This window comes from Furipterus horrens, unplaced genomic scaffold (genome assembly GCF_987537825.1).
Source record: "Furipterus horrens unplaced genomic scaffold, mFurHor1.1.pri manual_scaffold_2, whole genome shotgun sequence".
Taxonomy (NCBI): Eukaryota; Metazoa; Chordata; class Mammalia; order Chiroptera; family Furipteridae; genus Furipterus; species Furipterus horrens.
Genome location: NW_028327172.1, coordinates 188,135,379 through 188,154,587, shown reverse-complemented (window position 1 = coordinate 188,154,587; position 19,209 = coordinate 188,135,379). Strand labels below are relative to the sequence as shown.

Sequence of the window (19,209 nt, the reverse complement as noted above, 5' to 3'; positions counted from 1 at the left end):
TAAGCTTATGTTGACTTCATATAATTTCTGATCTCTTGAAAAAACTGTTTTAAATCGAGTTATACTTTCCAATTGGCTTTTCAGATGATTTCAGGGTTGCATTTACATGGGAGATTGGCACATACTGTCTTATAAAATAACACATTTAAGAACAATGTAAGCTTTCCAAAATTACTTTATAAGCAGACAAATTTGCTACATTTTTACTAACACAGTATCAGTAAATTTCAACTCAAAAATAGTGTAACAATATAATAATGTGCAGTAGCAGAAATAATGAGGTAGAGGCTTTATAATCCTCATATAGCAAATACTTTAAAATTTTTTCATTCCACTTTGGAGCTCATCTTGATTATTCCACTGGAGGCCATCTCAGTATTAGGGCCATCTTTGGTAATATGATAGAGTCAGAACAGGAAAGCCGTATCAATTGTGGAAACTTTTATGGTAACTTGAAATAATGAGAATTGGAATACAGGGTTGTTGTTTTTCCAGGAAATTCTGCTGCCTCTAGAAAGATGTCTAGGCATTTATAAGAAATGGACAAATTGTGCCTTCCAAAAAGAAGATTTTAAATACCTCTTATTTCTTTAACATTTTTTTTTCTTCTTCCCTGGTGGCTGAAACAATGCCTAGTACTTTTATTTACCTATCAAGATTTTAGCAAAAGCAAAAGTTTAAAAGATGTACCTAAGGTGAATGGAAGATAGCAACACAGCAGAGTTCTAATCTTGGTTTATTATCACAATTTTAGAATAAAAACTTACTGAATTAAATGTGAGAAACAGGGTGACAAGGGGACAGATCTCAGCAGATCAGAAGTTCTATTTTTCCACCATGAACTGTTTAACTCTGAGCACAAGCCAAGGCACCCAAGATACACAGGTGTTCCAAGCAGGTCATTTAGCTCCTCCCCAAGGCGATACACTAAATATTTGCTTAACATTTATTAGGAGAGAGCCTGAAAGTCAAATGGAAAGAAAGGGGGCTTTGGGTGGTAGGGTCCAAATTTGCACACCCCCCCACGTGGCAAAACAGAAGTTCTACCGTTAATTCTGCCCTTCCTTTCAGAAGGCAGCTAGGCAACCATCTGTTGTTACTAGATTCTCTCCATGGAGTGTCGACACAACCCACCACAAAGCCCCCACTGGATGCTCTCATTATTATTTCCAATGCAAACAAAATATCCTTGGAAAAAATTATGGGAAATTTATTCTTTTTTTTTCATAAGTTTTTAGAACTCCTTCAGTCGAGTGCCATGAGCCACTATGTATGAACCTACCCCTAATTCAATAGAAAACTAATTTATCAAAAGATGCTGGATTCCTTATTGAAATGTCTCCAGTTAAGTTCTCATCAGCTGGTTTAAATACCTCTGGTGATAACAGCTCATCATTTTCTGAGACAGCAATTCCATATGTAGACAAATTTATCATCCATGAAGTTCTTACTTAAGTCAGAATTTATTTCTCTGTGGCTTTCAATCATTGGCTCTCTCTTTGCCCTGTGGAAGCATATAGAAAAAGTCTATGGCCTGCTTGTCCAGGCCATGCCCAGAAATATCTGAGGTTGAGCATAGAGCACCCAGGCTTTACTCCTCCAACTCCTCAACTGTCCTTCACATGAACAGATTTCCAATCATGATCTTGGTCGTTACTCTCTAGACAGTTTATAAATATTTTGTTTCTGCTCTTTATCTAAACCTTATGTCTAAGATTTTCAACTACTGTTGACTTAAAGTCTTTTTAACTGAGTGTGTAGTAGTCAACATTAAAAAGACAGTGCTGAGCCCACAAGCCAATCCTCAGGAACCACTTAGTGCTTCCTCATCTATTAGGTTCAGGATTTTTGACAGCTTGAGAAGAACAAATTACAGTATTCCCTCACTTATCACAGGTATTATGTTCTAGACCCCGCCCCCTGCAAAATAGGAATCTTACATTTATTCTACACTCTTAAACCTACGTAACTTTAACAACATATGTATAGAGCACCGCAAAACCCTGCGATATAGCGAAAAATCAGCGATAAATAATTAAATACAATATTTTTAAAATCCCACAATACAGTGAGGCCGTAATAAGTGAACCGTGATATAGAGAGAGACTACAATATTTTAGCAGGTTGTTCTGCCAACTGAAGCTCATTCATAAAGAAGCTAAGTCATTTACAGGAATATCATCTAACTCACTTTAAAATTGTAATTTATTTTATATGTATAAAATTTGATTTATACATGAACTTTCAGGAACATACCAATTATACTAAACAATGTACAACTAGAGTCAATCTATTTTGAACACCCATTTACCTAAACATTTAGAATGACTCCTTAAATGAAGTTCATTTATTGATTCATCTATTCCTACAAATACTTATTAAGCACTTAGTATGTGATGGGCACTGTTCTGAACACTGGGTACACAATGATGTACGAAGTCAAGTTCTCAGCCACATGGAGTTTATAGAGTAAGACAGATGACCTACAGACAAGCAAAGAGGAACACAGCCAGGCTGCAAGGAAAGATAACAGAACTACTGAAGGTTTCTCTGCAGAGATGTCTTCTGAGCAGAGGGCTTGGAGTGAGGGGCTAGATATTAAAGGTGAAGCAAACAACATGGCAATTAAAATGAGAAAGAAGTTGACATTTCTGAGAAATATTTAGAAAGATCAACGCAGCTGGGTCAAGGTTGATGATACTAGAGGAGCAAGGAAGGCTTCCAAACCATGGCAAGGAGCTTATTTTGTAATCTAACTCTAACGGAAAGCCCCCGAAAGAGTAGAGGCAGGGGAATGACACCATCTAATTTGTGTTTTTCAATTGTCACTTTGAGAGCTAAGTAGAAAATTGATTAGAAGGGGGAAGTGTGAGAAAAATATGCAAATCTTGCATCTTTGAAAGAGGTAATGAAGTTTATACCCTCCCAGAAACTTACATACCATCTTTGAGTACTATATCAATAACAGTACTTACTATTTATGGGAAAGTTACTGTGTTCCAGATAGTGTAGACCACGTGTGAGCACTTTATGTAAATCATCGTTTAATACACACAAACTCTATGAAGTGGATATTATCAGTATCATCACTGTGATGAGGAAACTGAGGACCAGCAAAGCTAACTAAAGTTCCCAAGGTCTTAAAACTGACAACTGGCAGAGCTGTAGTTTGAATCAGGTTCCATCTGCTCCCAATCTTTCCAGTACATTCTCTGCAGTTGCTGGATAAATTCTCTAATCTCCAGTGAACATACTTATTTGGGAAAAGGTACAGTGTTTTTGAAAAGGATCATATGAAGAAATGCATTTGATCCTCCTAACAGTTCTGCATGAAGTGAGTACAGCACAGAGATATAATCCCTAATCTCTAGTCATCTGGCTATGTAAAATTTTTTTATTTATTTCCACAGGTATTAAGAATTTTTGCTAAGGAGCCAGAGGCAAAGCAACACTCCAGAGGAGAAAAATCAATAGCAAAACATGTCAAGTGTTTAATGTTAAGGCCTCCTTTCATGAGCAGAGTCTTTCTGGGAAGTATTAGATATGAGTGGGGTGCTGACAATCAGCATGGCCTCCTGGGTGTCTTCTAGAAGCAAAGCCAAGGCTGGATCTTCCAGGCCAAATTAAGCTCCTCCCAAGCTTTGTTAAAGTTATAGGCCTGTTATTCAACAAGGTGGGAAAGGGTGATTGTTACACTTCAGAAGCATGGGGCTCCAATACCTGCTGCCTCCTTCAAATGCAGAGGCCTTCAGTGTACTGTGCCTATCAAGTTACAGAGAAACCTTTGTTATTCGCCGGGCTCAGGAGTTGTAAATTTCTCTCTAGCTGATATGTCTAAGCTACTGCTTCTAACCCACATAATTTTAGGGTTACCCAAATGGTTTATCAGCTAAATCTCTATATTTTGAGGTACACTTCACTGATTCCATATAAATTATTCTCCATTTTATACTATATGATACAGGCATTTATTAAATGTAACCTAGTATAAAATACACTGCTAAAGTTCATTGTTAACTAACATAGTTTTAATTAGTACCTGAGGTCTCAAAGGACTCAAGTATAAAATTATATCATTTATACATCCCACTATATCTTTTCTAAGATAAATTTTAAATGTTATTAAATAGCTATTTTCTCTTTGATGAAATAAAAGCAGATCTCTGTTATTTGACTGGTAGAGAAAAATAGTATAAAAGTGTACACAATTGTGTAATATACAGAAAATATGTTCAACTTTAGAATTATTTTCCATAATACATTTTACTTTTCTCAAACTTATTTTGCTTATTATAAGCAGGTCCCATGTACATCATAAGTGATAGTAGGAAGCAATGGCCTGAAAGCATAATTATAAAATTAAATATGATGGTAAGTGTAATAACAAAAAATAGCATAAGTCCCCAAAGAATACCTGAAAACTGACTGTAAATTATCCATTATAACCAAAAATGAAAACTCTCACATGAGAGCATTCCTCAGGATGAACTAGGTCAAGAGAAAAACAAATTTTACCTAAAAGTACCCTGAAGACTATGAGCAGCTTAACTAGAGCTTTGCAACTAATTTAGGATGAGGATGATCAAAATGAAATAAGAGTCTTTCGGAAGCTGAATGCACTCTCTTCCTTGCCTTATTATGTACACACATGAATCCATAGAGAAATTAAAGCAAAGAGATGTAAGTGAAATCGTTTGAAATTAAGGAGAAATGGAACTAGAATCCAGCTCCAGCAGCCTTCAGTATTCTACCTAATTTTCTTGTTTATTCAGTTATTTATTTCAGAGAGAGGGCAAGGGAGGGAGAAAGAGAGGGAGCAAAACATCGATAGGTGAGAGACTTCAATTGGCTGTCTCATGTACATGCCCCGTGCCCCCACTGGGGACCAAATCCACAACCCAGGTACGTGCCCTGACTGTGTAGCAAACCCATGACCTTTTGCTTTGCTTTGTGGGATGACACCCAACCAACTGAGCCACACTGGTAAGGGCTACCTAATTTTCTTTTAATCCACATAGTATTCTACATTTCCCCCCAGTTTTTTAATACTTAGCATATGTTATAAATGCTTTTTGTGCTTTCAATTTTATCAGCACTTGTTCTTTTCAATCCACTATTTGATAACTATTGCTGACATCTATTGAGCTGTTTCTAAAAGCCAGGCACTATTCCAAACTCTGTCATTTCAACTTCACGTGAACATTATGTCCATTTTACAGATGAGAAGATGAGGCATTTGGGTCCATAGCCTTTCTTAGCCACTGCAGTATATTCAAAGCTGGCCCCCAAAAGATATGTCCATGTCCTAACCCCTAGAACCTTGACTGTGACCTTATTTGAAAAAGGTCATTGCAGATATAATGAAGGACCTTGAGAAGATGAGATTATCTTAGGTTGTCAGGATGGGTCTTACATCCAATGACAAGTGTCCTCATAAGAGACAAAAGAGAAGACACAAGCACATGGAAGAGAAGGCCATGTAAAGATGGAAGCAGAGACTGGAATGATTTGGCCACAAGTCAAGGAATGCTTGGAATCACCGGAAGTTGGCAAAAAAGGACATGAGTCCCCCCGTCCCTCAGTCCTGACCCTGGAATTCCCAGAGGGAACATGGTCCTGCCAGATTTTGCCCTTTTCACTTCTAGAAATGTGAGAGACTAAATTTCTGTTGTTGAAGCCACCCAGCTCATAGTAAGTTGTGACAGCAGCCCTAGGAAACTAACACAACCAACCTGTCATACAGCTACCGTTCTAGGAACATAAGGGGCCTCTTGACAGCCATCCAGTTTCACTCCTGGGGAAGGCCTAACAGAGATTCTCTCTCTTTCTACATGAAGGCACCCTCTGGAGATGGGTCTTTCCAGCAAAGCCTTCCTGAATGCTGTGTCTTCTCATAGCTCTTTACTTACTTCCATAATTCAGAATCTACTGTTTCTATTCTACCTAGTTTTTACTCTATGGCAATGCAGGCTTTTACAGCTCAAGTAATAAATGGCTTTTCCCATTAAAAGCATATTTTCTTCACTAATTAAATTAGTACAAATAACAGGCAATATATTTGTACTTGAAAATGCAATTCATTCTAACATTACTATTCTGAAAACTTCCTAACATTTCAATTCAGAAAGTAATTGTCATTATTATTTTAACACATGCTTTTAAAATGTATGCTTAGTATTTCAAATATTCCCTGAGATACTCTTGTTTGATTTACCCTTATTAAAAATCATCTCTTATCCTATTTGATAGTGTGCTGGGCAGTTTCTGTCCTTCTGCATCTACCCTTCACCCTCCTTGCCCTGCTCTGAGTGTCAGTGTTGACCATGAAAATCACCCAGCATCTCACTCATATCTGATTTAGATGATGAGATATGGGACTTTTGAGCTGAAGATGTTTAGATGAGATGTTGGATCTTATCTATTGAGCTCCCATTAATTGCAGGTCCTTGCCCAATGGTCGTTGGTGAGTTCAGTTGGTGGGAGGCCCTGGTGGATGGAAGGGTGGGAGGAGTGTGAGGTCAGGATATTTATTCCTTCTCTCTCCTCTTCCTGGGGTCGCAGCACTTGGCCTGGCAGAGGACCCCTGACCCATACCTGTAACTCTCTCCAGGTGCTGTCCATCCTCTTCCACCTTCAAATTTTGGGTGGTGGAACTGCATCTGCACAACCAGTCTGCTCAATAAACACTTTTCCATCACCCCTTTGAGTATTCTGTCTGTTGTCTGCCAGGCCCTCACTGAAACCGCTATCGAGGGTCACAGCTGACAGCATCAATGAAACACACTGAATAATTTCTTCCCATAAATGAAATTATTCCAGGGTTTCAGAAAACTTCTAGTTTGAAAGAATTACAACTGGCTATGATTGGTGTGGATTTTTTTCCCTTTTAACAACAATAACAACAAAATGTGGTAGTTTGGGATATTTCTGTTCCTCTCAGATACTTCTGCTATAACTGACTCTTATCACTGAATGATTTTGGTTCCAAAATACCTGTCATCACCATCACCAATGCACTCAGGGAAGGCAAGGCTACAGCCAAAAAGCATGATATGTTGATAACAACTGAGGCGATGGAGGTACATGAAGAACTTGAGGAACGTCTCCACTTCCATGTTTTTGACAATTGAGAAGAGAGTTGCTGGTGTGGTGTGGTAGGGCAGCATCTGACATTGGCTGTGGGTGATGTTCATGCAGGCACCTGGGAAGTCAAGATAATTACATTTAGGAACAGACCCATTAGAATTACATGTTTATAAACGCATTTGATATGAAAGGTTAACATTCATAAGATAAAATATATTCTGTAAATAAGAATGATAACAGATGCACAATCAGACATATATTTACACACAAGATTACATGGGGGGGGGCATGCACATACACATGAGTGATAATGAAATCAAGCTAGTTATATTCACAGAAGAACAACATCTGTGTCCTGAGCAAATGTGTGGAAAAAATACACTCACACCTATCTGGTGGTCATATAACTTGCCCATCATTGTTCTGGGGCACAGCTGAGAAGGGCAATATGTACCAAAAAAACCTTTTGAATGTGCATATCATTTACACTGTAACATCCTTCCTGAAAAAATTTATCTTAAAGAAATAATTGTGATTGTGAACATGGATTGATCTACAGGAATCTTCATAATTACAGTTTCCAATTTTTTAAACTTTTTTTTATTTATTGATTTTGGAGAGAGAGGGGAGGGAGGGAGAGACAGAGACAGACAGAGAGAGAAACGTCGATTTGTTGTTCCATTTATTTATGTATTCATTCATCAGTTCTTCTACGTACCCCCACGGGGGATCAAACCTGCAACCTTGGCACATCGGCACGATGCTCCAAGTAACTGAGCTACTTGGCCAAGGCAGTTTCCAATTTTTAAATAATAAAAATCACGTAGGCATTCAACAAAGGGGATTTGTTTAAAATATTATTGAATTAACAACAGAATACTTAACTTAGATGCCCTGGCTGGTTTAGCTCAGTGGATTGAGCGTCAGCCTGCGAGCTAAGTGTCGCTGGTTCCATCTTCTAGTCAGGGTACATCAGAGAAGGAAAACTCTGACTCCAAAAAACCTCCGCTGCCTTGCGGCATACCTCTTCAGGGGAAAGGCTAAGGGAGTAAACCCTGACAGAAAATCCAGAGCCGGAGTCCCTAAGGCGGTTTGATGTTGTGATCAACACCGGCAACTCCTGCGGCGCACCTGAACCCAAGCTGTATCGACTCCGTCTTTCCCTTGGACCCTTCAGCTGCGAAGAGAGGGGGGGTCTGCTGCATGGGCAACAGCAGACCCTCCATATCACCCTGCCCAGGCTCTGTAGCTTCAGCGTCATCGCAAGATGTCGATTCAACACGGGAGGAGACAGATACCATGTCACTCCCGAGTCCAGCCATTCTCGGCGGTGCAGATGGACTCTTAAGAAGCTACACCATCGTCTCTCGAGACGGACGGCTGACGACGACTTAACTTAGATATATGAAATATGCTTTAAAAGATTTAATAATATAGAATGATGCTTATAACATAATAAACAAAAATAGCAAGTCATAAAACAGTTTGTATACCATAATCCTATTTTTAAAAGTACATGATTATACAAGGATTTCAAATCCTGATGATGTCAACAGTTCAGGGTCAGCCCAAAGGCTCTGGTTTCATTTTCTCACAGCTGGCTTCTCCTGGACACTACCATCTCCACATCTTTTCCTTCTTCTTAATTTCATAAATTTGCATGGTTGGTCTGATATAAGTCAAAATATTAATATGGGTCCAAATGATGACATTTTAGGAGACAGTAAATTTGGGTTGGCCAAAAGTCCATTGAGTTTTTTCTGTAAAAGATCATTTTTCATTTTCACCAATAACTTTATTGATTTGGATATTTTGAGTATGTTCGCTATCTACCACTACTGGTTTCTAGTGGGTAGAGGCCAAGGTTCCTGCTAAACATCTTCTGATGCATAAAACAGCCCCACAACAAAGAATTATTTGGTCAAAATGTCAATAGTACCAAGAAACGTCACAAACCACTTTTATCACAGCATCTTCTCCACACACTGCCAAAATCTTTTTTTGTGTTTCAGTTGTGTTTTTACCTTTATTGAAATAATAGAGCATAATATGCCAAAAATGTTGTGTATTTTCTTCCATCTTCAGTATTAAAATAACTGCAGAAAAACTCACCAATTTTGATGTTTTTTTAAATGCACATTGATATGACAGCTGTCATAATACAATCTAACAAAATTGTTTCAAATGAAGTAAAAGACAGCTAAGTACTACTAGAGCCCTCATACAGAAAAAACTAAATGAACATTTTGGCCAACCTTATATATATATTTTTTAGTCAATTCTATATTCTCTTATTGATTTATATAAAGATTTATTGCTTTTATTAAAAATTAATTGAAGTTTTTATTATTGTTTAAGTAGACTACTTTTTAAAAGGAGAATCTTCAGGCTTTGGAAATGCAGTAGAAATATTATTTTTAGTTAGGTTGGGGAGAGAGAAAGCAAGAAGAGAAAGTTCAAGAAGAGAGGGAACAAGAGAGGGAACTATATAATTCCCAGTCAAAGAAATGAAGAGAAAAATCTTCCTAAGCCCAAGGCAAACTCCATTTTAATAAAGATAATGTTGAAAAAATAAGGCTGCATCTCTGATAAAATGGTCAGACTAATCCATTGATCTGTAATACAGAATAAATACATCCTATCACGGGATTCCCAAACTCCTTTTCTGTTTCACTCATTCACATAGATCACCTCACAGATTCTCTCATTGACTGTCTTCTCTAATCTACTTCTAAATACATTGCCAGTCTCACATTTCTTACAAGCCTCTCTAAGACCCACCAAAGCCCTACAGGAAGTCATTCCTTCTGATGATGAGATTATAGCCATTAGCTCAAAGAGACTTATACTTCATAAAAATACACAGTTCTTCATTGTTATATAATATTTACTTATCACTCAAAATACACTGAGCTCAGTGGACATGATCAAAATATGATTTCCACTTTGAATGGCAAGCAATGACATGCAGAACTTCTGTATATGCTAGATCCTAGAACAGACATGGCAAAAAATAAATAAAGGTACAACTCTTTTTGGACCTCATCAAACTCAAAATATCAAATAGTTAAGAAAGGAAAGAGATGAAGATCCAAATTCAAATATGCAGACAGAACTCAAATAAACACATATATATATGAGTTCAGCTTTGCATGAGTGCTGACATAGAGTTCTGGGCAAGGTTCATGAATATGACATTCAGTTCACTTACTGAGGGAAGTTAAAACACATTTCAGTGTGGGAGAGCATTGTAGGTGGGGAGAATGTACAGACAGGGGACTTCAAAATGACACAGGTGTGTCTGTGGTGCTAAAAGCAGAGATGCTTGCTTATAAGAGCTGAGAGCAAGTTTTTCTCCATCAAAAAGACGAAATCATTTGTGGAAATTTCAGTCTTAGGAAAACATTTATTGAACACAAACCTTGAGCCAGGCATCAAAACAGATACTCAGATTCTCTCATTCATAATTATCTCATTTCACAACCCAGTTAACTGACAGTACATCCATATTTTTTATCTTTATTTTATTTTTTTCCATTGCTATTTAGTCCCCTTATACTGCCCCCCACAGCGATCGCCATCTTTATTATACATGAGGAAATAATTTCAGAAAGACTAAGATCTCTGCCAAATAGTGTACAGCTATTACGTGGAAATTCCAGATCTTCAAACCTGTGTTCTAAGTAGCTTCTTTTTGGAGTCATCTCAGGCTAATGAAAAGGTGGTTATTATTTTAAAAAGTTATTAAAGAAGATAATTCTTAATGGCCCATGAAAGGAAGAAACTAAAAAGCATATAATAATATATCACAAGGTCTATATTTATATTCATGGATAATATAACTATGTACCCTGATCACATGTTATAATTTGTTTTACATTACATTATTTTCTTTAGGGGCCATCAGCTTTGGGGTTTATATACTTGATGATGAGCCATATTTGAAACAATGGCATGACCAAAAGGCTTATTCACCCCACCTAGCCAAAAAAAAAAAAAAACACTAAATATTGAGAGATCACTTGAAAAAAAACAAGATAGAAAAATTGCATTTTGGTGGTCTGTACTATGTTCAAGACGGTGACTTTCCCCAAAAAAAAAATAATGTATGTGAACTGTAATTGAAAAATTTTTTTAATTATTTTTTTTAAAAGATATATCCCTCTCTAATAGCAAATTCCCTTTGGAAAGAAAGAGCCTACACTCAGGAAATTATAAAATAATTGTGTGGACCTTAAAATGTCTCAAAATAATTGGTATAGACATAAATATATTGTTTTATATCTGTATAATGGTTTTCTAAAGTTTTCCAAAGCTCTGGCACATTATAAAATATAATCTTAATAATACAATACATACTCTCATTATAAATAAAGAAACTAAGGCTCTCATAGATAGGTAGGTAGGAAGATGATGGAGAGATGAATGGATGGGTAGATATAAAGTTAGGTGCGCAGACAGACAAAAAGTGATTTATTTGCAATAGGACACAGGAACAGAAGTGGACTGATACACAGGTTCTCCATCAAATTAAAAATAATAAAATATCAATTTTCTAAAGTACTTTGCTCCGTTTTTTTCTAATAACCTAACAAGAAACCTTGGTAACCTTGCTGACTTTGTATGGACAATTGTACATTTAATTGAAAGGCTACTAGTAAGAACTCCATTGCATTAGGAGACCATATTTTATCAGCGCACAGCTGATTTGTCCTAATTTAACTAAATTGCTCCACAGGTCTCCCTTGTGGATTCTTCTACATTTGTTTTTCCTACTTCTAGATCCTGAGGCATTGACGGGGTTGCAAAGGCCAGATCTCTATACAAAGCTGTTTTCAATGGTTTGGGAAGAAAGTCATGGCAGGGTTGGCTTTCTTCACTCGTGTTCCTTTTCCATTCCTCTCATTCAGGCTCTCATCCATTTTGTTGCTGCTTCTCAGATGATATCTTTCATTTCCTCCTCTTTAGTTCAAATTCCAGCCTTTTTCTGGTTATATATACCATTTGGAGCCTTCTCACATTCACCACGTTTATCTGCATATTTTTGTCCTTAATACTGTATTTACCAAAAAACTCTAACACCAGCATTGTTCTTGACCCTTTCGCATGGGTCCATTTGCCCTCCCTGCAAGTTACTGCAAAAACAAGCTTAAGTAATTTTCTGCAAGATTCATGCAGCTAGTAAATGCAAAAATTGGAATTCAACTCAAGTCATCCTCTCCAAAATCCAAGTCTCTTTCCTCCAAAAGCTGCCCCATAATCCAAATGTTACAGTTACCTTCTCACAGGGGTTTATACCACTATGGCTGGGGCCCCATGGGTTCCACAGAGATAAGTGGGGTCTTCCTCATTGCTCATTCAACAAATATGGATTGCACTCCAAGCACTGCTCTACACGCAGAGCAAATGACAGCATGCACAACAAAGTCCCTGCCCTATGGAGCTGATAGTCCAGTCAAGGGGGCACGGGTGGGGGTGGGGCAGAAAACAAACAAATAAACAGACAAAAATAGTGTCTGGCATTGTTACACATAGTCATAATCCTAATGCTCAGCAAAAACCCAAAAAACATATATGCCTCCTTAAGGAAACACTAACATCACTGTAAATCTATTATTAGGACAAATGAAAGGCTATTAGTTTTGAAGGTGAATTCCTCATCTAAGAAACAGATGATATCTAAATATGTAAGGGGTATGAATATTATAAAATTCAGATGCTAAAAAGAAATTTGACCTACTTTTTTGATTTTTCAGTAATTCCTATTCGTGTTCAAGCATTCGCTTGTTGCATCCTGTCTTCATTGTTCCTGGTATAATATTTAAATTGTCATCATTGCCTATTGAAGGGTTCATCCACAGGCAACAAATAACAACATCAAAGGGAAGGAATCCCCCTCTCCCCACTCATCTCTGGCTACAGTGCAGCAGTTGAAAGACAACAGGAGGAGCTGCCCTGTCTTTCATATAAAAGGTGCACATTCTGCAATTTTATTGACTATGTTCCATATGTTGCACTTGACATCCCATGACTATTCTGTAACTACCAATCTGTACTTCTCAATCCCTTCACCTGTTGCACCCAGGATACTGAAAATATAGAGGGAATGCTTTGTGTTATTTTTTTTTTTTTAAGATTTAAGAAGTTATTCAGGGAGATTTTTATGACAGCCTGAAAGAGTAAAATAATTTTCATTTAATACAATATAACTGCTTGAAATCTGAGCCACACACCTAATATTTTTTGTAGATAACTTTTGTGTTTTAAGTTAAAAATTCAAAATTATTTTTAAAGATGTATATTCTGTTATCCTTATGCATGCTTAATTGCTTTTAGCATGAGAACTCACCATAAACAGAAGAAAAAAGAATGTGCTTACCAAGTATAAAGTCTCAAGAAAGTTGAATAGGAAGACCTTACACTAGAATGCCGCAGAGCTCTGTGGAGGGTGGGGGTAAAAATCATGATGCAGATGACAAGAGTAGGAGCAAACGCAATCAAAGCGAAAGCTAGCTTACTCCAAGAGAGATGAAGAGAAGCCAGGAGGCTACACTGAGCCTGGCTGCAAACTCTGGCGCCCACAAGGCTGTGTGACCTTGGGGAAATTACTTAACCTTTGAAACCTCCTAATCTGTAAAGTAGAAATAATAATAATGTTAATCACAGGGTTGTGAAGATCCAATTTGTCAATGGAGGCTAAGAACTTAAGACAATGCCTTCACACTGCTGATGTTCAACTGATGTTTCAACAGCATTGATATCTTCAGCGAGAAAAATATGCAATTCAGAGAGAAGATAGGATGAGCTAAATTTACTCTGCTGTAAAAGCTTAAATAAATCCTTAGCATCTATTCAGGCTGTATCTTAATATAAAAGGTATTCTAAGTTTCATTTCCACTTACTATTTTATAGTAAAATAAACAAATTTAAAGGTGAGGAAATAGATAAAAGCTCCTTGAGGGCCTTCTAGGCTGGGTGTTTGCTAGGTACTTTATCTACAGCACTTTATTTAACCCTCCACAAGCCTATGGAAAAGCTGTTTTTAATCCCATTTTACAGATGATGACACAGAGTCAATGAGGATAAGAAAGTTTTCAAGGTTACACACATTTTAAGTTGCAGAGTTGAAATTGAAACCACGTCTTTCTGACCCCATAGGTCATTTTTTCCCACTGTATCATTCTGTCACAGAAACTATTCCATTTTAAAAATTGTAATTTACTTCATTCATTGTGAAATATTTTAATGAACCTTTTTTTTGATTCCAGTAATAGAGTTGCTTCTTCAAGACTGGTAAAAACTAAACCTTCTCAAAGAAAACAATGAATCTGCTGTGAAAATAAGTCACCCATCTTCGCCAAAAAACAATTTGGATTGGAAATGCTTAGTGCTTATTCCTGGCTGTACTCTGAAGTCAGCCCAGGTCAAAACCGCAGCAGCAGACTGGAATAATGAAGTTCATTCTTTATTCTAGATAACTCACATGAAAAGTAACATTTTGCCAGAATGATTTCTGTAAGAAATCAGTAAGAGGGTTACAGAGATAAGAAGGAACAGAGAGCTAAAGACAAGACCTCTCTCTGAAGATTCTGGCTTCTTAATTAACTCTGTAAACATCTTCGAATTCAAACGTGGTAAACTATTTTATTTCTCATACAAGAAATCAAGAAGACAAAAGTAAGACACATTTTCTTAAGGAGTAAATTGTAACATTTGTAATAAGTCTTACATAGGCCAGGCATAGGTAAGCCAATGTCTTGCTAATTTGTGAAAAAATAAAAAATAAAAATGTAAGTACCTACCTAGTACAATGCAGTATACATTATCAGAGTTAAGAGCTAGCTACTCTTGCCAGAAGAAGCATAACATTTGAAGTTTAACATTTTCTATACAAATACATATATTTTACACTTGACTTTTTTTTTTTAATTTTTGGTTTTTCAATTACAGTTGTCCCCTTTTCCCCCAATTTCTCTCCCCCACCCAACCCACCCCTTCTCCCGCAATCATATCCCTCCCCGTTGTCCATGTCCGTGAGTCATTTATATACATTCTTTGACTAAACCCTTCCCTTACTTATCCCCCTTCTCTCCCTCCCCCCTCCCCCCTATTGACTGCTATTCACTTGACATTTTTAATGCATTCTCAAGTCACTTGGCAAAGCCTTTTGCTAAGCTTTAAGCTTTCACATCCTACACATATATATGAATATGCCATTCTCCTCTTTCAATCATATACACACACCCATACCACTTGATTCTAAGATGTATGAATGGTAGCTAAAGCCTCATCGTCGGCAGCCGTCCGTCTCGAGAGACGATGGTGTAGCTTCTTAAGAGTCTATCTGCACCGCCGAGAATGGCTGTGCAGTCCAACTCGGGAGTGACACGGTATCTGTCTCCTCCCGTGTTGAATCGACATCTTGCGATGACGCTGGAGTGTCCTCTCCAGTGAAGCTGAAGCTACAGAGCCTGGGCAGGGTGATATGGAGGGTCTGCTGTTGCCCATGCAGCAGACCCCCCCTCTCTTCGCAGCTGAAGGGTCCAAGGGAAAGACGGAGTCAATACAGCTTGGCCTCAGGTGCGCCGCAGGAGTTGCTGGTGTTGACTACAACATCAAACCGCCTTAGGGACTCCGGCTCCGGATTTTCTGTCGGGGTTTACTCCCTTAGCCTTTCCCCTGAAGAGGTATGCCGCAAGGCAGCGGAGGTTTTTTGGAGTCAGAGTTTTCCTTCTCTGATGTGCCCTGACTGGAAGATCGAACCAGCGACAGCTCGCAGGCCGACGCTCAATCCACTGAGCCAAACCAGCCAGGGCTAGCTAAAGCCTCATAACCTGATGTAATTCATTCATTGAACAACTCTGTAGTGTGACAATGCTGTAATATAGTGAGGGGTCAATATTTTATTGTAAAATAATTATTCACATTCTACAGAACTAACTAAGATATAATAATTCAGATGACACATCTTTATCCACCAGTTTTTATTAATTTTAAAAGATACAATTATCTACCCTAGAATTATGAATAATTAAACAATAACTGAAATTTGTATGGCATTTTCAAGTTTGTAAAACATCTTTCCTTATATAATATGGTGGTTCCAGAGTCTAATTTAAATCCTGCCTTTATCATTTTATTTTTATGTAGCTCCTGAAAAATTACCAAATTTCTCTGTGTATCAGTTTCTTATCTGCAAAATGGGGATAATAGTATCTGTGTTACAGGGTTATTGTGAGAATTAGCTTATTTTTACACAATGCCTATCACTAGCATATAAGATAAGTTATAAAAGTTTCTGCAGCCTCTCATTTGTGACTCACAAAAACTCTGTGAACTAGACATAAGAGATATTTGTATCCATGTTACATAGGTAAGAAACTTGAGACAAAGACATGAAGATTTCGTTCTGCCTCTTTCCTCTGAATCTCATGAAGAATTCTTTTGTAGAGGGAATAATTACTCACTAATACATAGAGGGTCAATATTCAAAGTTTCATTAATTAGTTTTGCTTACTTCCAAAATAAAACACTGCTGGTTGTTAAATTTTTAAAAAAAAAACACTCATTAAGTGTTTAAAAACATTAGTTGTTTATTAAGAAAATATTTATTAAGTCTCTATTCAGTCACTGGGCTTGATGCAATGGATTTTAAAAATAAGAATTTGAAATGAGACCACATTTTATCATTTAGTCAAAATGTACTTCCATACATATGAAAATTATTTTTATTTGCCAGCTGTTGTAAAAATAAATAAATTCTATAATGATAAGAGTATAAGAAATGGTTAAATGGCACATTGTGTTCATCGGGGCAGCATTTCTGGTGAAATCACTACCTCATTCGTGGTTAGTTTTAAACTTTGCTGCTCACAAAGGCAATGAGATTTCAGTGTGCTTTTCATCCTTGTGTAGTTTTACTGGGAATCTCACTTTAGGTTTAGTAACAGTCAAGGTTTAAGTGTTGGTGGTATGAAGGACAGGGCAGACCTGTATACTAAGATTGGATTACACCAGCTAGGTGTTGGGGTTCTTAATGCATTTGTAAAATGCTCATTCAGATAACCCTCTCTAACTCAGAATTCTCTAAACTTAAAATCTATAGCAAGTCAGTCTCAACTGAGCTGATACTTACTTTTGAACTCTGAATCTGCAAAAAAAAAAAACAAAAACATTTGCAGGGCGTAAGATTGTAAGGGAAGGTATGTTCTCCGTATTCAAATGGATATATGTCAAATAAATTTTCAGCATTGTTTTTGGAATGCATATGACACATTACTTTTTAATAAATATACTTTTCATCTTATTACTAGCAATATGAGATGAGAAAGTAAAAGCAAAACATGAGCAACTACTCAACAAGAAAAAGGAGGGAATAGGGGAAGAGTTCCTGTTAGTTGTATCCTCATCACACATCCCCCACACCCACCACTGTCCCTAACTGAATGGCAGCCTGAAATTTGGGAGGCCTTTCCCCACCCCCAGCTCCAGATGTGCGACCTGACTGGCCAACGACAATCAGCTCATGACATTGCCTGGCACTGAGCTCAGTTCAAGGGCAGATTCGATACGAAAGTTGGTCCAATCCCAGTAAAGCCCAGGAGCAGAATGGGCTACATAATTTGGGGTGCTCAGGGTAAAATAAAAATGTGTGCCCTTGTCCAAAATTATTTTTATATTATTTTATTTATATTATATTATTCATCATATTTATTTATATTATTAGTAATAATTTCAACAAGGTGACAGCAGAGCATTTTACAACCTATGGAGTTCTTCTATGCTCAGGGCCCCATGCCACCGCACAGCTCGGCATTGTTTTGAAGCCGGCCAATGATTAGTAAAGGATTCCCCTCCCCAGGGGCTTCTATCACTCTCACACAGGAGCATGTGAGCAGCAGTCCCAGGATTTCTCTATAACATTTGGTAAGAACTTTTAAAAGTCATCAGTTTAAGAGCTCTTAGGGACTCCAGTAGTCAGAAGGCTTCTGCCTTTTTATATGACTTTCAGGTGTCAGAGTCAAAGATAACAAACACATAAGCATCCCTGGCTTTGCACACCCATTCAAACATTGCATAAAGGAAGTGCCTCTTCCTGGGAAGCCAGATGTGTGTGCACACTGCATTTCAACTCCAGTTTGGAGAGTCACACACTTCTCTGGGGAAGTGCCCACACTTGGAACTGATGAGGACTCCATGCTCTGCTCTTGCAAGCAGCCATTTCCCTCCCAAGATTAGCCAAGAGAAAAGCATGGTCTAATGCCAGTGTGCCAACTATTGGGCTAAAATTCTTGCTGCCTTTTACAGTACCAGCTTCTAAATTACAGTGGACAAAGTAAGACCAATCTATCATGAGTCAGTCATTTTGAGTTCTTAATACATAGGGAATTAAGCAAATATCAATGGCTATAAGATATCTCTACTATGAATAGATCAGAGGAATTTGATCAAATAGTAATCAAAGACATTTGTTGGGCATTAAGAAAAGTGTTTCTTCTTTATCAAGAAGTAACAGAAAATGTTAGAATACTTTTCTCTTACTTATTTACCAACTATAGTAGATAATATCAATTCACTTGTCTGATGACAAAAAAAAAAAAATAGGACTGTGTGACACTTGGCCTTGAACGATGTCAATCCTGAAACTTCCTCATCCCTGCCATTTTCATGTTAGGATGGAAATGGAAATAACTGGAATCAAGGGCTCTGTGATAAAATTAAAAGAAGAGAAACATGGGAAGTTTAAACATGGAAATGAATATATACAGCATGGTGGAAAAGTAGGGTTACAGTTGTGGGTATGCAAAACAGGGTTTATTTTTGTATTATTATTTATTATTGCGTTATTTTCCATATGAACAACTGTAAACTTATTTTTGCCCCACCCTGTAGAGTTGGAATAGCAAAGAATCAAAGTTAGAATTAGTGAGACTGCCTGCCCCAGGTTCAAGTGGGGCAGACACACTGCTAACCTAAGAGATCGAGATCTGTGGGTGCATTAGAAGGCTTGGAATACTCAGTGAGAAAACCCGAGAGTGGAATGTCAAATCAATTTTGTTTCTAGGGACATTGTAATTTTTCCTATAATTGGAAAATTTTTAAATATGTATTTTAATGATAATT

The 19,209-nt window shown here is 37.4% G+C and overlaps 1 protein-coding gene across 1 annotated transcript in view; it reads right to left on the bottom strand.

Annotated features, from left to right (window-relative positions):
* The window catches only part of CORIN (corin, serine peptidase), a 183,390-nt gene that overhangs the window by 119,708 nt on the left and 44,473 nt on the right, over window positions 1-19,209 (bottom strand). The window contains exon 4 of the mRNA XM_090266913.1: window positions 6,994-7,201. Within this exon, the coding sequence (XP_090123039.1) occupies window positions 6,994-7,201 (208 nt within the window). The remainder of the gene's footprint in view (window positions 1-6,993; window positions 7,202-19,209) is intronic.